The sequence below is a fragment of the Epinephelus lanceolatus genome, chromosome 10 (assembly GCF_041903045.1).
Source record: "Epinephelus lanceolatus isolate andai-2023 chromosome 10, ASM4190304v1, whole genome shotgun sequence".
NCBI lineage: Eukaryota > Metazoa > Chordata > Actinopteri > Perciformes > Serranidae > Epinephelus > Epinephelus lanceolatus.
Genome location: NC_135743.1, coordinates 44,110,780 through 44,132,438, shown reverse-complemented (window position 1 = coordinate 44,132,438; position 21,659 = coordinate 44,110,780). Strand labels below are relative to the sequence as shown.

The 21,659-nt window shown below is 39.1% G+C and overlaps 2 protein-coding genes and 1 long non-coding RNA gene across 5 annotated transcripts in view; 2 read left to right on the top strand and 1 right to left on the bottom strand.

The window, feature by feature from the left end:
- Positions 1-9,533, bottom strand: part of cnot10 (CCR4-NOT transcription complex, subunit 10) — a 46,541-nt gene extending 37,008 nt beyond the window's left edge. For 2 of the 3 annotated variants that reach the window (XM_033639546.2, XM_033639547.2), the window contains exon 1: positions 2,912-3,104. In XM_033639546.2, the coding sequence (XP_033495437.1) occupies positions 2,912-2,927 (16 nt within the window). In that variant the 5' untranslated portion in view covers positions 2,928-3,104. Of the gene's footprint in view, positions 1-2,911; positions 3,105-9,394 lie in introns of those variants that run through there. The other variant, XM_033639549.2, reaches the window with a different exon arrangement.
- Positions 1-21,659, top strand: part of LOC144464539 (uncharacterized) — a 192,894-nt gene that overhangs the window by 102,469 nt on the left and 68,766 nt on the right. The gene's annotated exons all lie outside the window — the stretch shown is intronic.
- Positions 9,312-20,736, top strand: calhm6 (calcium homeostasis modulator family member 6). Its single transcript, XM_033639551.2, has 2 exons — positions 9,312-9,892; positions 19,643-20,736. The coding sequence occupies exons 1-2, from the start codon at positions 9,347-9,349 to the stop codon at positions 20,084-20,086; spliced, it is 990 nt and encodes a 329-aa protein (XP_033495442.2). The 5' UTR covers positions 9,312-9,346; the 3' UTR covers positions 20,087-20,736.

The following is a 21,659-nucleotide window of genomic DNA, read 5'->3' as shown; positions in this document are numbered from 1 at the left end:
ACAAGAAATGTTAAGGTCACGTTTAATTGCATTTAACCTTAATCACCTAGCTGAGATTCATAATGCATGTAAAAAACGTACGTGTAATATGGCTTTATAATGGCTGATCAATAACAGAAATCAATGCGGTGGCTAACTTTACCTGCCGATGTATCATGTGTATTAGCCAAGTTTTGTTAGAGAAAATAGCAACACATTGAAAATAAAATACTGTAGTCAATTTGTTAAAGCCTTGGCTTCATTTACGTCATTATGTTAGTCACACACACATTAACACGCGCACAACTTACTCATTCACGCACTCACGCACACATGCGCCCCCTGAATCACTCTCAGACACACACAGTAGAAAATGGAGCCTAAATGCACAAATTGAGTACAGCAGGTATATTAATTTGGACTACAGTAAGTAGAGTCAGCAGGTGTAAGGCACCCTTTGACCACAGTAAATTAGTCTAAACTAGCCAGTAGTAGAATATTTACAGTATGATATTTATGAAGGCCTAGTAATAAATATCAAAAAAATAAATAAATAAATAAAATAAAACAATTAATTATACTCTAAAGTCACAAAGTCGCACTTTGGACAGCTTTGTGCAGAGGGTTCCACCATGTTCAGCTGAGCAAGAACAAATTTGTTGCTCATTTCTCTCACTTAAAAAACTTTTATTCTTTTCTCTTTTATGTATTTCTCTTGCCTTTACATAACCATAAATGTACCTTTACATAAAGCCAAAGTAATTTAATGAAAATACGCAGTATTTCTTATCCGATTACTCGATTAACTGCCAGAATAATCAATAGAATACTTGATTACTAAAATAATTGATAGGTGCCACCCTACACTAAGAAATCTGACATTTAATGGCATCACTCAATGTGATATCACATTTAATCCATTTAAAATCAATCTCTTTGAGTAACATTAACATCTCGTCCCAGTTAATCACGTAGGTGTGGATGCTCCAATTGCCTTGTCAGCTATGCTAAATTTGTGCTAAACTTAGGCTGTCATGTCTATTTTGCAAGTGTTAGTGGTGCTTTTTGTGGTTGGCTTTGGACAGAGGTGGTGTGCAGTGCCAAGTTAGAACATAAGGATGAGGATATCAACTCACCAGTCTGTATACTCGCCTCCTGCTACTCATGCCAGCTAGGCCAGGTCAAGGTTTTCAAATGTAAACATCAGTGAACAATCGAGAAAGGATGGAAAAGATTGGCACAGTTGGTTATCGGTCAAATTAGTGGATATCTGTACCTTAGTGGATACAATATAACAGCTTGCATCCTGCTAGCTGTTATACAGGTGTCAGATAATTAACTAGACAACCTCTGTGCCGCATCGGTTTCCAGCAGGATATCAGAAACTGTAATATCCTTTAATTTACTGAAACTTGGCTAAATCCTTGACAGTAGCATTCAACCAGGTGACTCATTTTCCATATGTTGATCTGACAGAGCAGAGGACTCTGAGGGAGGAGTGTGCTTGATGGTGAATTAGGACTGATGTGATAGTGGTAATGTGAGGTGCTATCCTGTTCCTGCTGTTGATGATCTCATATACACCGTTCAGAGGCGGCACTGCCCGTGTTTGGGAGGAGTGACCATGCTGCTGTCTTGTTGGGTCAGGATGTGTGATCAGTTAAATCATTCCACAACAACAAACAAACAATGGATTTCCAGAACAATCCGGAAATGTGGACAATTATAAAGCAGTAGCCAACAATGTAAGAAGACACAAAAAAGTAGGGGTCCACCATATTGGATTTTTTGCCAATATCCGATATGCCGACATATATCCACTAATTTGACCGATAACCAACATTAAGCTTTTGTCCTTGCCTAATTTAAGTGATTATCAGGTCTCTCTTGTAGTGTAATTAGCATCATATTATGCATGCATACTCTTATCGTGATTGCCCACCAGCAGATGGAGGCATGAAATACAATACTTTTCAATGTATGTAATATTCAGTCATTGTGCAAAATAAGAAAAAGCATGTTGGCCAGTTCTCATATTTCATGTTAAAGCCAGTATCAGCTGATACAGATGATATGCTGATATTATGGTGCATATCGTCCCTACAAAAAAGGACTAAATTCTATTCTGTCTGTCTACTTCATTACTGTCTTGTTGATTTTATTTCTTGTGTTTTATCTTGAAATTTGTTTTGGCCTTATTGTCTTTTATCTTTACTTTGGTAACACTTTATAACATTTTAATTTGTTTCATTCTCCTTGTGTTTTAAATAGACATAATTTCATTGTAAAGCACTTTGTAACTGTGTTTTGAAAGGTGCTAGATGAATAGTTTATTATCATTTTCTTTATTTATTGTTATTATAAATTACAGAATAAAAGTTAAGGGAGCTCATGGAATCACATTTAACTGGAGTTGTTCCTTGTAGAATTCCACGTGAAAAATAAAACGACTGATTGATTGATTGATTGATTGATTGATCGATTGATTGATAACACAGCCAACTGTTAGCATACTAAGTTAACTTGCTCACTGGAATTACTAATCTACTTGCTCGATTGTATGTACACACCGAGTTTACCAAAGATGGTCACGACATTAACGATGGAGGTCTAAATGCATGTTGAGTTCGTTTATGTTTACGTTCGTTTATGCAACATTTCTCTGTCAAGATTTCCCTGATCGTGTCTTGATCCAACATGCATCTCAGCTAGGCTAACGTTAACTGGGACAGGGTTCACTTGGGTGGTTAGCGTGAGGCTATAGAGCTCAGCATAAGCTAATGAACGACTGATCTTCACATGAGTGATTCCCTTCAAAGTATTTTACCAGTAATTTGACAAATTACATTGAAAGTGCATCCATTGAACGAGTTAAAGCTAGCTGAAATTGACCAGAACTAGCTATCTAGCTATCATTAGCTAACACACTCACCTGGATTTTCTGCCATTTCTGGGGCCTTTTCGAGGACAGTTGTAAATCCTATATTTGTAGTTAGAATTATATTAGATTAAACTCCAATGAGTATCGGAAGAAACGTTAAAATTCGAGATGAATATTTAGTCTCCTGCGCTCCACACAGAAGATACCAGCCAAAAGCTGTGCTGTCTGGTCCGCTCTAAACAGATTCTTCTTCGCCGTTTGATGACAGTTTGGAACAAACTCGTTGTAAGAGAGCAGCGCCTCCTGCTGCCGTGTATATGTCAGGAAAAACAAGTTTTGGCTAGTAATGTGAAAGAGGCATTTCAGATCATGTAATGCCACTTCTTTAACACAAAGACATTTCCAGTAATGTCAAGCTTTTCAAATTATTATTATTTACTGTATGCTTCTATAACTGCACACTTTGTATAACAATAAAGAGATATATCTTGAAGATGGCTGTGTTTCATTCGAAAAGCCAGCTCTACAGCACAAAGTTAACCCTCTTACACAAAGTGGAAATAAATTGCACTGGAGACAAACTTTCATTTAAAATATGCAGCCAACAGAACTGATTTTCATTTATAGTTTCTACATTCATCAGTGGCGTTGTTAGGCCTGGCCTGAGTGTCCAAGGCCTCAGCCCCAAATGTTTCATGAATAGCCCCAGATCTAAATAAGCTGTACATATATATATATATATACAGTACAGGCCAAAAGTTTGGACACACCTTCTCATTCAATGCGTTTTCTTTATTTTCATGACTATTTACATTGTAGATTCTCACTGAAGGCATCAAAACTATGAATGAACACATGTGGAGTTATGTACTTAACAAAAAAAGGTGAAATAACTGAAAACATGTTTTATATTCTAGTTTCTTCAAAATAGCCACCCTTTGCTCTGATTACTGCTTTGCACACTCTTGGCATTCTCTCCATGAGCTTCAAGAGGTAGTCACCTGAAATGGTTTCCACTTCACAGGTGTGCCTTATCAGGGTTAATTAGTGGAATTTCTTGCTTTATCAATGGGGTTGGGACCATCAGTTGTGTTGTGCAGAAGTCAGGTTAATACACAGCCGACAGCCCTATTGGACAACTGTTAAAATTCATATTATGGCAAGAACCAATCAGCTAACTAAAGAAAAACCAGTGGCCATCATTACTTTAAGAAATGAAGGTCAGTCAGTCCGGAAAATTGCAAAAACTTTAAATGTGTCCCCAAGTGGAGTCGCAAAAACCATCAAGCGCTACAACCAAACTGGCACACATGAGGACCGACCCAGGAAAGGAAGACCAAGAGTCACCTCTGCTTCTGAGGATAAGTTCATCCGAGTCACCAGCCTCAGAAATCGCAAGTTAACAGCAGCTCAGATCAGAGACCAGATGAATGCCACACAGAGTTCTAGCAGCAGACCCATCTCTAGAACAACTGTTAAGAGGAGACTGCGCCAATCAGGCCTTCATGGTCAAATAGCTGCTAGGAAACCACTGCTAAGGAGAGGCAACAAGCAGAAGAGATTTGTTTGGGCCAAGAAACACAAGGAATGGACATTAGACCAGTGGAAATCTGTGCTTTGGTCTGATGAGTCCAAATTTGAGATCTTTGGTTCCAACCGCCGTGTCTTTGTGAGACGCAGAAAAGGTGAACGGATGGATTCCACATGCCTGGTTCCCACTGTGAAGCATGGAGGAGGAGGTGTGATGGTGTGGGGGTGTTTTGCTGGTGACACTGTTGGGGATTTAGTCAAAATTGAAGGCACACTGAACCAGCATGGCTACCACAGCATCCTGCAGCGACATGCCATCCCATCCGGTTTGCGTTTAGTTGGACGATCATTTATTTTTCAACAGGACAATGACCCCAAACACACCTCCAGGCTGTGTAAGGGCTATTTGACCAAGAAGGAGAGTGATGGAGTGCTGCGGCAGATGACCTGGCCTCCACAGTCACCGGACCTGAACCCAATCGAGATGGTTTGGGGTGAGCTGGACCGCAGAGTGAAGGCAAAGGGGCCAACAAGTGCTAAACACCTCTGGGAACTCCTTCAAGACTGTTGGAAAACCATTTCAGGTGACTACCTCTTGAAGCTCATGGAGAGAATGCCAAGAGTGTGCAAAGCAGTAATCAGAGCAAAGGGTGGCTATTTTGAAGAAACTAGAATATAAAACATGTTTTCAGTTATTTCACCTTTTTTTGTTAAGTACATAACTCCACATGTGTTCATTCATAGTTTTGATGCCTTCAGTGAGAATCTACAATGTAAATAGTCATGAAAATAAAGAAAACGCATTGAACGAGAAGGTGTGTCCAAACTTTTGGCCTGTACTGTATATATATATATATATATATACATATGTATGTATATATGTGTGTGTGTGTGTGTGTGTGTGTATATATATATATATATATACAGGCCTAATAATATTTTTAAAAAAGCTGTCATTTTGTTCATGCATGAAAGCCCTCAAAAACTGGGTTGCAGTGATATGCTAGTTTTAAAGTATACCGGGATATAAAAGTTGACAGTTAACGTTTCGTGTACATTTGCTTATCCACAACATTGAAAAAAAATAAATAAATGCAACTGGATGTCGAATCTCCCCTTTGAGTTAGTTATTTTCTTTGGGGATACTTTTTACACATACTTTAATTTACAAAAGTTTCAATTTTTGTAATAAAACGTTTGTTCAACCAGATTAACCCTTCCATCTCCACTCTTTTAAGGGTCATTCTGACTGATAATAATATAAATTCTGTAATATCGTTATACTGTGAAAACATGAAACAAAAAAAGATAATAGTTACATTGTTATACTTTGCAACAAAATAGACATGATTATAATGTAAAGAGTCACTTATCAGACTACATTTTTACTAAAATTACCAGATATTTGGGTTTTTCTTGCTTAGACTTTGCTTTTTTCTTTTTTTTAAAAAAAGATTTTTTTTTTTACTTTTTGCCTTTAATGGACAGGACAGATTTAAAATGGGGTGAGAGAGAGAGAGTGGGGGTTGACATGCAGCAAAGGGTTGCAAGTCAGAGTCGAACCTGCGACCGCTGCAGCGAGGCATTGCCTCTGTACATGGGGCACTGACACTATCCACTATTCTACCGACGCCCCGACTTTGCTTTTTTCAAAGTAACCTCCTCTGGCTTTAACAACAGCACTGCACATACAAGGTTCCACAAGTTCTTTAAGGTACATGCCAGGAATTGCATTCCAGGCCTTCTTAAGTTCATCAATGATAGACTGCTGATTCGTGGGACGCACTTTTCTGACTGATCGATCCAATTCGTCCCACACAAGCTCAATTGGAGAGAGGTCTGGAGACTGAGGGGCCCAAACCATCTTTCGAAGAACACCTTCCTCTTCTTTTTTGTCTAGGTAACCCTGACAGAGCTTGGAAGAATGCTTAGGGTCATTATCTTGCTGCAAAACAAACTTTCGACCCACAAGTCTTGGGCCAGATGGAACTGCATGATGCTGGAGGATGGAGTGGTATTGTACCTTCTCACAATAAGCTTTACTTCAAACAAATATCCTACTCTATCACCTGAAAAACATCCCCATACCATGGCGCTACCACCTCCATGCTTTATTGTGGGTGTTACACATGATGTTTAAAGGTGTTCACCAGTTTGTCTACGGACATAGACTCCACGATTTGAACCAAATAGTTCAAACTTGCTTTTGTCGGTCCAGTTTACTTTTGCACTGAAGTTGTGACTTGCAAATCTTCTCAGCCCTAAAACTAAGCCTTTCTTTTTTTTGTTAACATTTATTCAGCAATTCCAAATGTTTGGCCTGTATTGGCCTTGCTTCCAATGTTTGGGCCTGTAGTGTACATAATCATTTATTAGTTAAATATATTTTCTAATATTAATCTAATTTTTCAAAGTAACTAAAGCAGACAAATACATTCAGTGGAGTAAAGAGTACAATATTTTCCTCTGAGATGAGGAGTAGAAATGTAGAGTAACAAAAAGTACAAGAACCCCATAATTCTCTAAATTTTAATGATAGCAGTTGCAAAGTATTCTGTTTATACTCAATACTAATTACTAACAAATACTAATATTTTTAACATCACAATTCATAATTAATCTGGCAAATGAAATCGGTGTTAGGCAAGCTACTTTGAAAATGTAATGAGCTAAGCTACCAGCTACTCTATATCAAAATTAAGTTTCACAACACTGAAGCCATCTCCAGAGAAATGTAGCAAGCTAAGCTACGTGAAAATGGCAAAAGTAACTTGCTACTTGCAAAGCTACTTTTATTAGTTCACTTTGTCAAATCAGTATTTTCTCAGTGATAAGAAAAACTGTCAGCCAAACAAACAGGCAGGCAAAAAAGTTCAGTTAAACTGTTTATTATAAAATAACATACTTAAATTAAAACTTTTTTAGTCTTGGCCTCTTTCAGTAGGCTTTCTGGTTCTGTTCGTAATTCATAAACACATTTCCTAAATATATTTGTCACTCAATAAAACTATAATAATTAAAAGACAGTAATATAAACAATAACAAATAACAGACCTAAATGAAAATGTTTCTTTTTTTGAGACATTAGAACATGAACATATCCTGCAAATAACACGTGACATCAGTATGTCACATTCTCTCTCCTCTCTTCCTTCTTGATACTGTTCTGTCTCTTTGGCTCTTTTCTTGGCCCTTGTTGTGTCTATTTCTCTGGTGTCCACTGCAAATCTACTAAGACATGTCAGAGACATGTTAAGAAGCCAATATCAAAAGCAGCAAGTGGAATAAACTGAAGGATTACTATGTGATGACATAAGGAAGTGCCTCCTCGTCTACATGCATGGTGTGGTGCTGGTGTCAGTCACATTACTTATCCTCAGTTTCATTATCCTTACTTTCATCCAGACCTACGCAGAAATACAGTCCACTGCACTTCAGAGCTTTTCCTAGGAAAAAGAGCTTGTTACTTTTGTGGACCATGCTCTCGGTCAATTAATCAACTTCACTACTGAAAAACTATTTGACTCAGAAAGTAGAGATGTCACCACTACGCTACTGAGAAATTTAGTTAAGTTAGTCACTACTTGTTTTGATGCTACTGCCCAACACTGAATAAAATATATAAAAAAACAGTTTCACACTTTCCCCGCCACACTATTATTTTAAATTTGCCAGCCACTGCCAGAATTTTTTATCATATTCACAAATGTTTCAAGACCCACAGAATAATTTGTTCTATGAATATGTAAATAGTATATACATCAAACTAAAGACCAGACCTTCTGTTTTTATATACACACAAAACCGTTTTATTCTATCTTATTCCATTCCCTTCTTTTGGACATAGCAATACTGTTCTGTTCCACAAGATGTGTAACAGCACCCCCTATCTTATAACAGTGAAAACACAGATTGCTGGAATATCTCGTCAAAAGCCCCTTTTACACTGCCAGATTTTCGGCAAGCTGCAAGCATTTAGACACTCAGAGCCGGATTGGTGAGTTGATGAAGTGCTCCATTTTCTGCCGCGTAGGGGTAAACATATTGGCGGAACCTTTTTGGATTAAAAAGAACGAGGTGCCCTTCCGCCACGAGAGGGGCTGTTGGCGACTTGTGGGAGGAGCTGTTGATGACGCTGCACGTGCCCATCACATGCTGGGCTACACGTTTTGTTACTTGCTCACGCCCCCCATTGCCCCGAAAAAGGCACAATCTGTATAAACAAAAGTAGGCAGGCGGCATTTTGCCGCACTCCCCGATTTTGTTTTTATACTGCCAATGCTGAAAGAAGACTGATTAGGCTTTCCTGCAAATTTGCACAATTCCTGTTTAAAAAGGGCTAATGGCAGGGATAGCCTAATGGTAAAGGTAAATAAGGTGCCAGAGTGCATACAAAGCAAAATAGAGGTTGTTCGGAGAAAAAAAAAATATCCGAGGTGAGAATCCCCCCAGACTCCCCTACAGAGGTCCAAGTAAGCCTCCAATGTCCTCAACCCCTAAAAACGCCCCTGACATTCATTAATCATAATCTAGTTACAATGAGTAGGCTAGTAGTGGTTCAGCGGAGGACAGCATGCAAATCAAAAACTTTTTCCACATCTCAGTCATCGACAGGCAGTCATTTCCTATCAAAGTTTTTTTTTGTTTAATCAAACCTTTTGGTTGTAGCCTATCTGTTTGGGCATCGTGTCTATCCAAAGATGACATCAATACTGCAGTGAATGCGTGCTCACTACTACTGTAGCTCTAAGTGCAAACACACACTCTCACACACCGAGGTCAGAGTAGCCCAGTGTTACTGTTAGTGTCCTCCTGTTGACTTATTTAAAGGAACTAGTGACACTTGTGGGTGCTGCTAACAGAAGGGGGTGGGGCAGGGAGGTGCATATTGACGAAAGACATAAAAAGGAGAAGTGAAAGTACAGTTTCTGTAGATGTGTCAAACGGCAGTGAGAGATGGATAAGTTTAAGACGGTTCTGAACATTGCAAACAAACAGACTAACCTTAGCTTCGGGTTGGTAGCCTTGCTAACAGCAGGGGGAGAGCACATCTTCTCCTCTGTGGTGTTCAAGTGTCCCTGCAATGACTTGAACTTCGTCTACGGCATGGTGTTCCTGCTTGTGCCCGCTTTGGCTCTCCTGCTGCTGGGTTACATCCTGAGTAAGAAGACGTGGAAGGTGATGACGGGTCTGTGCCAGCGCAGGGCCAACCTGTGCCGCCGGAGGAGGCTGACTGCCGCCCTGACGGCGTTCTTCCAGATCAGCACCACCGCGTTGGTGGCGCCTTCCAGCTGGATTGCTGTTGCTCTGCTCAACGGGAATTACTATGAGTGTGCGATGACCGGGACCAACGTGAGCGCTTACAACAAGCTTCTGTGTAGAGATAAGAACTCTGAGGTCAAGTGTGAGGAGGAGCTGCACAGGTTTCCGTGTATGAAAGGCAGCAGTGAGCTGCAGGCTGTCAGAGAGGATGTTCTGCTCACTTTGAAAGCGCAGTCTCAGGTCAGTGCTCATGTGCTGATTCTCCTTTCAACATCAACTCATTCTAACTAGGGGAGCTTGATTATGAGATCAAAGGTAACGAAGTAGTTAAAAGTTTTTTTAACCGTTTGATGAATTCTCCTAGCAGACTGGTGAGGTGGTGTAGCCTAATGATGACAATATTACCCTGTCATACCGCATAACAACACTGTAGGCCTTGGGATGCAAGACAGATGATATTTTGATGAAGTGAAAGCAGATCAAAATCAAGTTGTGTTAAGGGCTGACAGCATCACTTTTTAATCATCATCCACAATCATGATTCCAATCATCCGTTTTTAGATTTTGATTAAACTGCAAAAGTCATATAATGACGCGATGGAGCATTAAAGGGATAGTTCAGATTTTTTGAAGTGAGGTTGTATGGCATACTTATCCATAGTCAGTGTATTATATAAAACAGATGTCAGACGGCGGGAGAAGCAGGCTGGAGTCCCACATGAAAGCTGAAAGCTAAAAAATTTTACTTTAAGTGTATGCTATGTTGAGAGTATTTTCATTGTTTTTTTTTTTTTGTTTGTTTGTTTTTAAGTATTTAATTTAACCCCTTTTTAACCAGGTATGTCCTGTTGGGATCAACAATCTCTTTTTCAAGGGAGACCTGGCCAAGACAGTAGCATACGAAAAAGTTGCAGCCAAGCAACAACACAATAAAAACATCAAAGGTATACAGTAACATGTAGAAATATTAGAACACCTTCGCACAATCACAAGAACCAACCAACTCTTTCATCTTTGTACTCATGAGAGCTTTAAAATCAGGCAGAGAGACCAATTCACGTAGTTTCAACTCTTTATGAAGATTATTCCAAGTGAGAGGAGCATCTTCAAGCTTTACCTTTCCATCAGACAGCCCATTCCAATGGGAAAGCTGTTACGGACTTCAGTTTTTCATCTATGCTGTCATCAGAGCCACCAGACTCCACTGACAAAAACATCGTTTTAGCACACTGAACACAGGAGCTGCTGGTCTACTGCTGCTTCAATCAGTTGTTAGTTTGTATTATTGTGCGACTTCAGTGAATCTGAACTAACCCTTTTAAACACTAAAGTCACACAATAACATAACTGTTCGAGGCAGCTGTGGATCAGCAGCTCCTGTGTTCAGCAATGTTAAACCCCTGTTTTACTCAATAGGAAAACAGTTGGAAGTCGCTGTCTGACATTAAGGTGAAGCAGTGAAAAGACTCAATATAGCATACACTAAAACTGACATTGATTTTTTTAGAAGGGACTTTTGTGGGTGGCTAAAATAAGGTTTGTTGCTGCTGACCCCTTAGCAGCAGTAGATTGCTTAGCTTCCATGTCAGACTCCAGCCTGTGTCTCCAAACTGGGAGCGTACCAGCATGTACTGTTTGTAATATATGGTCTATGCTTAAGTACCCCACATAACCCACTTCAAAAAAGCTGAAGTAAACCTTCAAGTAGTCTAAATGATGTCACCTTTTAAAAAGACCTACATGTGAATGTAAATATGAAGCATAAGTACTGAGAGCTTGTAGGCTTGTAAGAAGTGTCAGACCTTGTGAACTAGGAAAAAAAGAAATATGATATATCTGCAGAACAATATTGTGTAGGCAGAATATCGGCATGTCATCGGTATCGGCCAATATCAGCTTTAAAATGAACTATCAGAATCAGCCAACATGCTTTTTCTTATTTTGCACAATGATTGAATATTACAGACATTGAAAAGTATTGTATTTCATTTCTCCATCTGCTGGTGGGCCATCACAATGAGAGTATGCAGGCATAATATGATGTTAATTCCACTACAGAAGAGACTTGATGATCACTAAAATTAGGTGGGGAAAAAAAGTGGATATAGTGATATCGGTTATCGGTCAAATGAGTTGTTATATATCGACATATTAGGTATCGGCAAAAAAATACAATATTGTGCATCCCCATGGGCGGATCTACCGGGGTGGCATAGGGTGGCAAATGCCACTCTAAAAGAAAGCCATGCCACCCCTGCTGCCACCCCAGTTGGCTGCAACGAATTCAAAGAAAAGTTATGGCCAATTTGACATTTACGAGCGTGAATCTCCAATGTCTGACTGCTATGAATGCAGCATGAGATAACGCCACAGTGGCAAGAGACTGCTTTGTTTGGAAAATTGAGTGGAGCCAGAGGGGTAGCCTATTCCAGAAAGAGGGTTTAGTGAAAACTCTGAGTATGTTAACCCTGAAATGAGGGAAACTCTGGGTTTTCAGTTCCAGAAAGAGAGGTAAATCAAACTCTGAGTCAATCACCATGGCAACTGAGTCTGTGAACCTAACCTGCTCGCTGGTTAGGTTTTTCTCTGTCTCCTCCCTCTTACACGCTGTTTCATTTCCTCATTCATTCAGTCCGTGTCAAAGCTTGTATTGAAGCGCATTCATTAGCGGAGATTTACGAAACCCAAACTGGGTTTATGAAAAATAGACATATTAGCTGCAATATTAGACTTATATTAGACCTTTTGGATTATTCGGACGCAGTAGACTCTGAAGCACTCATTTTATTCCTAGACTTTTATAAAGCCTTCGACACTATTGAACACAACTTTCTCTTGCATTCCCTTCAAACTTTTGGCTTTGGTAATACGTTCATTGATATTGTCTCCATGTTCTATAACGACATTAACAGCTCAGTGATTGTCAACTTGAGTACTTCTAAGAGATTTCAGATTAACAGAGGTGTTCAGCAAGGCTGCCCCATCTCGCCCTTCTTATTTATTTTAGTCACCGAATTATTGTCAATCCACATTAAAAATGATATAAACTTTAGAGGAATTTTGATTTTTGACAAGGAATTAAAACTTTCCCAATTGGCGGACGATACTACTATTTTCTTAAGAGATAAGGACCAAGTATCTATTTCTATTAATTTGATCAACCAGCTCTCCAGTGCCTCGGGCCTTAGATTAAACATGTTGAAATGTGAAATTTTATCCATCCATGACTGTGAATACTCTTCAATTGAAAACATTCCTGTTAAAGATTCGGTCAAATATCTGGGCATTTATATAACGAAAAATTATATAACCAGACAGCACCTCAACTTTACCAATAGAATTAAAAAAACAACCTCAATTTTTAATCTTTGGTTGCAAAGGGACCTTTCAATGCACGGAAGAGTTCTACTATCTAAAGCAGAAGGTCTGTTGCGCCTTGTATATCCCTCCCTATCCTTATTTGTAAACAATTTGACAGCCACACAAATTAATAAAATATTCTTAAACTTTATTTGGAAAAATAGATCACACAAAATTAAAAAAGAAGTTCTTTCAAATGACAGAGATTAAGGAGGCCTTGAAGTGTTGAACTTCAATGGTGTTGTTAATACCTTTAAAATCAAATGGCTAAGGAGATGTTTGTTGGATCGAGACTCGATCTGGTACTTTATTCCGAACCATATCTTTAACCGATTTGGGGGCCTATCCTTTCTTTTAAAGTGCAACTTTCTACCCAACAAATTACCAATCATTCTGTCTACATTCCATCAACAAGCCCTTTTAGCCTGGAAGTTATCCTATGTCCACAATTTTTCACCACACAAAACCTTCCTTTGGAACAACTGTAATATACTTAGAAGGAATAAATCTTTGTTTTTATTTAAATGGTACCAAAGAGATATTCTTTTTGTGTTTAATCTGTTTGATGAGAATGGCAATATGTTTACATATGAACGCTTTATGACTGTATATAATTTTCCTGTTCCTTTCAAAGAATTTAATGCTGTAATCCAGGCTATTCCAAAGGAGTTGTCTCATGCTGTGAAAAATCATCTGACTTTCAATGGACACAGAATGGCTCAACCTTTGTTGATGTTGAATGGACTGGAACTGAAGGACAAAAAGTGTAATAATAAGCATATTCTTCAAATATTTCAAAGAAAGAACAATTCTGTACCTAGAGGGAAGTTCTTTTGGAGTTCTCAGATTGTGGACATTGGATGGCGAAGGTCCTGGCTTTTACCCTACAAATACTGCATTTCTAACAAAATTAAAGAAACTCACTTTAAAATTTTACATAAAATTTACCCTGTTAATTGTTTTATCGCCAAATTTACCGAAATAGATGATTTATGTTCTTTTTGTAACCACTGTGTTGAAACTATTTCACATTTATTTTTTGATTGTGGCATCACAAAAGCTTTCTGATCAGCTCTTAAAGGGTGTAAAATGGGTTGAAAACTGTTGAAAACGAGTGAGCCCTGCAATCTAGAATTTGACCACTGATGTCACCAGTGGTCAAATTCTAGATTGCAGGGCTCACTCGCTCACCCCTCCCGTCGGTTAAATGACGGTGGCCTCGTAGGGACAAAAAGCCTTGCGCAGACATGAGTTTTTCAGGAGTAGGTCTATCTAGCAACGAGGTGAATGTTTATTTAGAAATCTAAACCATGTTACGATATTGTAATGAATCACTCACGAGCAGGAGACCAGAGTAGCGTTTGGGAAAAAGGCCAGTTTATTTGAGCACTCCAAAAACTCCGGTAACACTCCAGGGGGTAAAAGACTCCGTCCCAAACTCTGACTCTTCTGGCGCAACACACACACTCCATACACACATTCTCGTTTACAATACCTAGCGGGCACCCCCTCCCCTCTCTGCTCAATCTCCAGCCCGCACACTGACTGACAGCGTAGCCTGTAAACAGAGCTCAGCTGTTTATTTAGCCTAGCAATATCTCCGGACTATAGTAGCTGCAATGGACAACTTTGAACGCGATTTTGAAGAGTTTCTTGTAGCGGACACAGACCCAGAGCCATACCTGTTTGAGCCGGAGCATACAGATGAGGAACTTGGATGCTGAGCGGGCGAGAAGAGAGGCTGAATCCTCCGCTCCCATTTTGCTGCACAGAATGGGATTCGGTGCTACCATCGTTGGGGAGATATATCATCAGGAGGAAAAGCGCCGCAGAGAGTGCATCACAAGGAGTGAAGTTGCGTCTTCTTTTCCTCGCAGATGACGTTCGGGTTCATTCTCTCCTGTTGCGTGGTAAGCGTGGTCCGCAAACTTTATAACTAAAAAAAACTTCCACTACTCTCTATCGACGAACTGCTAACACTCTCTGCTGTTTCCTCCTCCTTCTTCCTTCCTTCCGCTGTCTTCGTTGGTTTATTTATACATGCGAAACGCGTTCTCTGGCTGGCTGGATTGTCCGCTCGGTCTGCCGTACATACATGGCGGCGCAAGATGGCGACCTCTCTAAAACAAGGCCCTTGCTACACCAAACAAATTTTATTTTATAGCGATTATACACTTATATAAACATATTAATGGGTAGAATATACAGATTCAGATACAGATTTGACAATAAACCATGCCAAATATTACACACTGGCCCTTTAATTTCCATTTTTTTAACTCTGCCAATATCAAATACTCCTTTACATTAAGAGATACCATCTGCTACTGCACTAACAAAAATAACAAATAACAAATTTTTACTAAATTTTGTAATCCTTCATGCTAAATTTTACATTCACAAACAAAAATTTGCCAAATCTTGCCCCAGTTATAAAACCTTCCTCTTAGAATTTGATTACACTATGAAATCCTTACGTTTAATTGAAAACAGTAAAAGTATCAAATTTTTCGCTCATTATGAAATGTTTTTCCCATCCTCTGACTAAATTCTGTTGCTTCTTTTTATTGTCCTGTTATACCATCTTTTTGTCTGTACCAACACTTTCTGGAGTCTTGGATGTATTTTTTGCACTGTCCCATTTGTGGTGTACCTGCCTGTTAACGTTTTATTGTTCAATAAAGAAAAAGAAAAAAAAAATTAGCAGAGATTTACCGTCTGTCACAGTCTAAATCCTGCTGGATATTAGTTTGTTACTCAGGACTGTCTTACGTTAGGCTACTGAATTTATGCACATCAATCATTTCTTTGGACATCGGTTTTTGTCTTTATATTCAAATATTACACAGCGAGAATTCATCCTCAGCTCAGAATCAAACCTCTGTCCTTTATATATTTATTATTTTTTATAACACTGTGCACACGGATCAGACTGTCAGTCTGTTAGAGCAGCTCCGAAATGTTTATTGCACATAATGTGTAGGTTTAATTATTTAACTTTTAAAAATCGGTATGAAGCTTTAGACACGTAGTATCAATGACTAATGATCTCTATCACTGATGTCATTGGTCGCACTGATGGAACATAATTCCTATAGCCTAATATTGGGGATTATATGTTAATATTTCTGAGTGAGCAATGGTGCAGCATTTCAGAGTCTTTAAATTTACTACATTTGTATCTGAAATAAAGTCACTGAATGCTGTTGAGTCAAGATACAAATAGATGTGCAACATTTTCAAATCTACTGTATTTTAACCTCAACGTCTTTTCAAGTGCAAATCACCAAACACATTACTGGGTCAGACTGTGAGTTTACAGTCATGTCTTTATGTCTTTGATCTATAGCCTAGCCTATATGTTTTAAATCTTCCTATTTTTCAGTTGCTGCCTCCTGTGTTTTTCCCCATCACATTAAATATGAGCAAATATATTATTATATATTATTAATATAATGTAATGTATCAACAGCCTGATACACAGTCAGATTCCAACACTTTATCTTCATTAAGAAAATGTAAGTGTAAGTGTATGTAAAATGTAAGTCTGATAAATGATGAATAAATGGACAACACTGAATAAAACTTTTTTATTAACTTTATGGTTAACTTATTTACACTTTCCTCGCTCTGACTCAGGCTCTTCTTTTAAAGATAAACGTGCACCGTCTGCTACACATGCACTGATGTCTCTACATCCACTGGATTAAAATGGAGGCGCTGTCTTTTATTTACCTGTTGCCATGGTGAATCGTGGAGTCAGAGCTCCATTGATGATGGCTTTTTATTGTCGGCTTAACTCAGAGTGAACATACTCAGAGTTGACTGAACTAACTCAAATCAGCTGTTCTGGAACCGGTAACTCAGAGTTACCCATCTCAGGGTAAATCAACTCAGAGTTCAGGGTTAGACTCAGAGTTTGTTGAACCTCCTTCAACACTTACTCCTAATATGAACTGTTTCACATGAAACCTCAAATGCAAGACACTGATTGCATGACATTAAGTTTGTCTGTATGAGTTTGTAAATGGCAGCTTGTGCCCTTACGTAGTGTGAACATACTATTTCTCATCAAACTGTGATAACTGTGATTAAATTCAGCATATATGTCTGCCATATGTTGCCACCCCTCAAAAATTCCTGCCCCCCTCTTGCCACCCCATAAATGTTTTTCTAGATCCGCCCCTGTGCATCCCTAATATTGTAATGATGTGCAAAGGCAGATGTGGTGTGAGTTTGGCGTCTGTCCTTTTGTATTGTGAGTTCAGATTAAGTTTTTTGAGTTTTTTTTTTTTTTAGTTCAGATTCAGTATTTTCTCTGGAAACATTTTTGGGTTCATATGTTTTATTGTATGTTTGTATGTTTGATCTGACATGCCCTTGTGTTTTTAAAAGTTTTCCTAACCTCTGCAGAATGTTTACCTCCACCATCTGTGCCCTTTCTTATTATGTGCAGAGGTCATGTTTCAAATTCAGACCTGAAAAAAAAAACACTTTATGTATTCAGAGAAATTCACCACCAAGGAAAGAGTCACCTAAGGCCAACTCAGAGTTTCCATGTCCACTTGTCCATGTGACGTAATTCTCATCATCCACCCATGTGCACAAGGGTCTGCACAGACCAGGGGAGATTGCTCTTAGACAACAAGGGAGGGTGAACTTCCCCTAAAATTTCATAGAAGAAATGGTCAAATATGCACTATTGAATTTACATTAAGATAAGTATTTACATTGCATTAAACGCGCGCTAGGATGCGTTTAACATCATGACTATGAACCCCTTTGTGATTGACAGCGCTTTGGAAATACACACCAGCATCGTTGCATTTCGAGCTCAGTCCCATGCAGATATTTATATATACACGTGTTTAGTGTGACAGTTGTTTTGTCAGTGAATCTTGTGAGTTGTAATGGAGCCAAATTATGTGCCGTTAACTTTGTTAAATGTCGCTGTTGTCCTTGGTTTTATATGAGAAGAGGAAAAGATCGGTAGTTGCTAGGCTAATTTATACAACGTAAAATGCCATAGGCTTGTGCTAATAACATTAGCATGTTGTATTTGTGGGGAAAATGTGTCCAGATAAAGACAAGTGTTTGTATGTGAATGCTGCGAGTTATAGTGAAGCTGATTTCTGTACTTGTGTTTGCAATTGTCTCTATTAGGCCATGTTTAATGTGTGTTTTGAATCAACTAAACTTTACAGCACTTAACAGAAACCTCAGCTGCTGACTAGTGTTTTGGAGGTGTAACTGCAGAGTGACACAGACACACCACTGCACAAGTAAAAATGCTCACAACGACGTAGGTGACATGCGTCGGCTACGTCGTTGTGAGTTGGGTCTACGCACAGCCATAAATCTTGCTTGACAGAGTGCCGTCCGGAGTTCTTTATTTCCATAAGCGATATAGCTTATTTTCACTGTTTGTACAGTACACACACAACACCCACTGTAAACAAGGGTTAGGGTGTTTAAACCCATCTGAAAATCTTTGAGGTGTGTTTTGCTGTGGTACTATGGCATGAGTGTGGTTGAAAAGTGGCTTCAATTAAATGTTCCTTTTATAAGTTACTGCCTTGCTAAAATATGACAAAATTTAAGATGTAAACTTAAAGTGAGCCTCCCCTCATTTGAAAGACCAGCAGCCGCCACTGGCACAGAGTCCCTATGCAGACATCCGTGTGCAGCCCATTTGTTTTTGACTATGTAGACTGTAGGCATAGCGAGGTAAGCCCCAACTGTGCATGCTCCGATCAAAGTTGCTCAGTGGCTCATGAAGGCAAAATAGTTCAACTGCTATATATAAAACAACTTGGATGACCCAGGGATTTTCGGCACTACTTTCCAATAGAGCATGGGCACTAGAGACTTATGGAATGAATATAGCTGCGTGCATGTCCATTAGACTTGCAGATGTCCGTGGATGATCAGTGCCGAAAGCATGTCCAAGCCTTCAGTGTTAACATGTTGACATGTCCTTTCAGTCCTTCAGTATTGACATTTAGACTACTTTTTGTTGTCAGTTGGAACCATTAACATGCAGTAATAGTTGCGTAACATGTTGCTCTTGTTATTTTACTCTTTCATTTCACCTATTAATGTGCAGCAGATATCTAAGTGACTTTAAAGGTTCCATATTGTAAAAGTCAGTTTTCAGCAGGTTTAGGTGCTACATGAATACTATTGAAGTATCACGATGCTCAATCCACAGAGAAATGCACACCATCTGTATTCAGAAACTGTGCCTTTAATCAATCGGTAAGGACTCCCGTAAAGTTGTGATGTCACAACTACACTATATAAAGGTAGAAACTACTTCTAAAGTGCCATTACAGTCATTCCCTGGCTGCAGTGATGGTGCGGAGACGCTGATAGCGTAGATGTGAAAGACCCAGAAGCAATGACCAATTAAAGCAGACTGGGCTTTTTCAGGAGGCAGGCTTAAAGAGACAGGCACTAAAAGGGAGTGTTTCAGACATATTACAGACTTATTCAGGCAGACAGTATGAAAAAAAATAGTAGTAGAAACCACAAATACAATACAGATATGAACAAGAAAATGAATATAATATGGGACCTTTAACACCGCGTTTATACCTGACTGGAAATCCATATTGTGTGTGACCACAGATTATGGGCTGGCTGCTCATCGCTTCTGTCATGTTGTCCAACCTGCTGCTGACCTGTGTGGCTCGCTGTACCTCCCCCATCAGCTACCTGCAGCTCAAGTTCTGGAAAGCATATGCTCAGGAGGAGAGCAACCTGTTTGATTCATACAGCACTAAACATGCGAAAGAGCTCGCTGAGAGGAACCTGAAGAGCTTCTTTAACCAGACACCACCTGAAAACATCATCACCCCTTCCAACAAAGCCTGGGAGAAGATTTCCTCTCTCTACAAGTTCAGCACCAAAGATCACTACTACAGCACCCTACACCGGTATGTGGAGGATTGTCTAGAGACTGATGACGAGACAATGAGGATGATGAGGATGGCTTCTGTCAAGTCAAGCGAGCCTGCTGATGACACCCCTGCTGTTCTTGATTTTGTAGATGATGGCAGGATTGCTCTGTGATGATTTTTTTTTTTTTTTGTATGAACACTTTTATTGATTTTTTTCCCACAAATAATACAAATAAAAGCAAACAAACAAATTAAACAACAAAACAAAACAAACAAAAACACAGACCACCACACTGACACCTTTCAACAGTCAAGCACTACAAATCACTGACAGCATCACACCAACAAATCAACCATCAATTCACAGACAGCCAGTCGGTAAAAGGGCTCCATGTAAGCATATATTGATCCAATTTATCCAGTAGGGAGTATGTCACCCTCTTGTAAGCAGCTAGTTGTGCCATTATTGTAGTCCATTCTTCAAAGGGGGGTGTATCCGTTTAGCTGTTGTGAGAGCCAAAATAATCCACCTTTTGTCGAAACACGAAAAGTCATTGTCCTGAAGCTCAATGGTCGATCCCAAGATAGACAGTTTTGCAGAGATTTGGAACTTTTTGTGCAGGACTTCAAATATAATCTGATGGATGTTATTCCACCAGTCCTTAAGTGCTGGACATGTCCAGAGTATATGTAGTATAGAGGCACCACTTCTGTCACATCTCCAGCAAGAGTCTACTGGTATTAATTTCCATTTATAAAGTTGTTGTGGTGTCTGATGCCATCTATGTATTATTTTCAGTTGAATAAACCTATTACCCATTTCTTTGTACATTGTATTATGTTATGTTATGTTATTTAAACATGACTTCCAATCTTCAAGAGATATGTCTACCCCCATGTCCCCTGCCCAGTGTTTCTTAACCTTGAGCAAAGGATCACATAGTTGTTCCTGTAATAAACCATTGATCTTAAGAGCAATGCCCCTACCTGAACTTGATCTAATCAGCAGTTCTTCAAATGGGCTGCCCGTAGGACAGGTAAGCGGCCCTCCTAACCATTTAGACAGGGCACTTTGCATTTGGACATACTTCCAATATTGATTATGTGGTAATTTGTATATATCCACTATTTGGTTTAAGCTTAAAAAGTGCTTGGAATTGCTATCATATACAGTACAGGCCAAAAGTTTGGACACACCTTCTCATTCAATGCGTTTTCTTTATTTTCATGAGTATTTACATTGTAGATTCTCACTGAAGGCATCAAAACTATGAATGAACACGTGGAGTTATGTACTTAACAAAAAAGGTGAAATAACTGAAAACATGTTTTATATTCTAGTTTCTTCAAAATAGCCACCCTTTGCTCTGATTACTGCTTTGCACACTCTTGGCATTCTCTCCATGAGCTTCAAGAGGTAGTCACCTGAAATGGTTTCCACTTCACAGGTGTGCCTTATCAGGGTTAATTAGTGGAATTTCTTGCTTTATCAATGGGGTTGGGACCATCAGTTGTGTTGTGCAGAAGTCAGGTTAATACACAGCCGACAGCCCTATTGGACAACTGTTAAAATTCATATTATGGCAAGAACCAATCAGCTAACTAAAGAAAAACCAGTGGCCATCATTACTTTAAGAAATGAAGGTCAGTCAGTCCGGAAAATTGCAAAAACTTTAAATGTGTCCCCAAGTGGAGTCGCAAAAACCATCAAGCGCTACAACCAAACTGGCACACATGAGGACCGA

What these genes read in the sequence shown, in the direction of transcription:
- calhm6 (XM_033639551.2), top strand. Translation starts at nt 9,347, where the DNA reads ATGGATAAGTTTAAGACGGTTCTGAACATTGCAAACAAACAGACTAAC. An exon ending in CTTTGAAAGCGCAGTCTCAG is followed by an intron (nt 9,893 to 19,642) that starts GTCAGTGCTCAT and finishes GTGTGACCACAG; the next exon opens with ATTATGGGCTGGCTGCTCAT.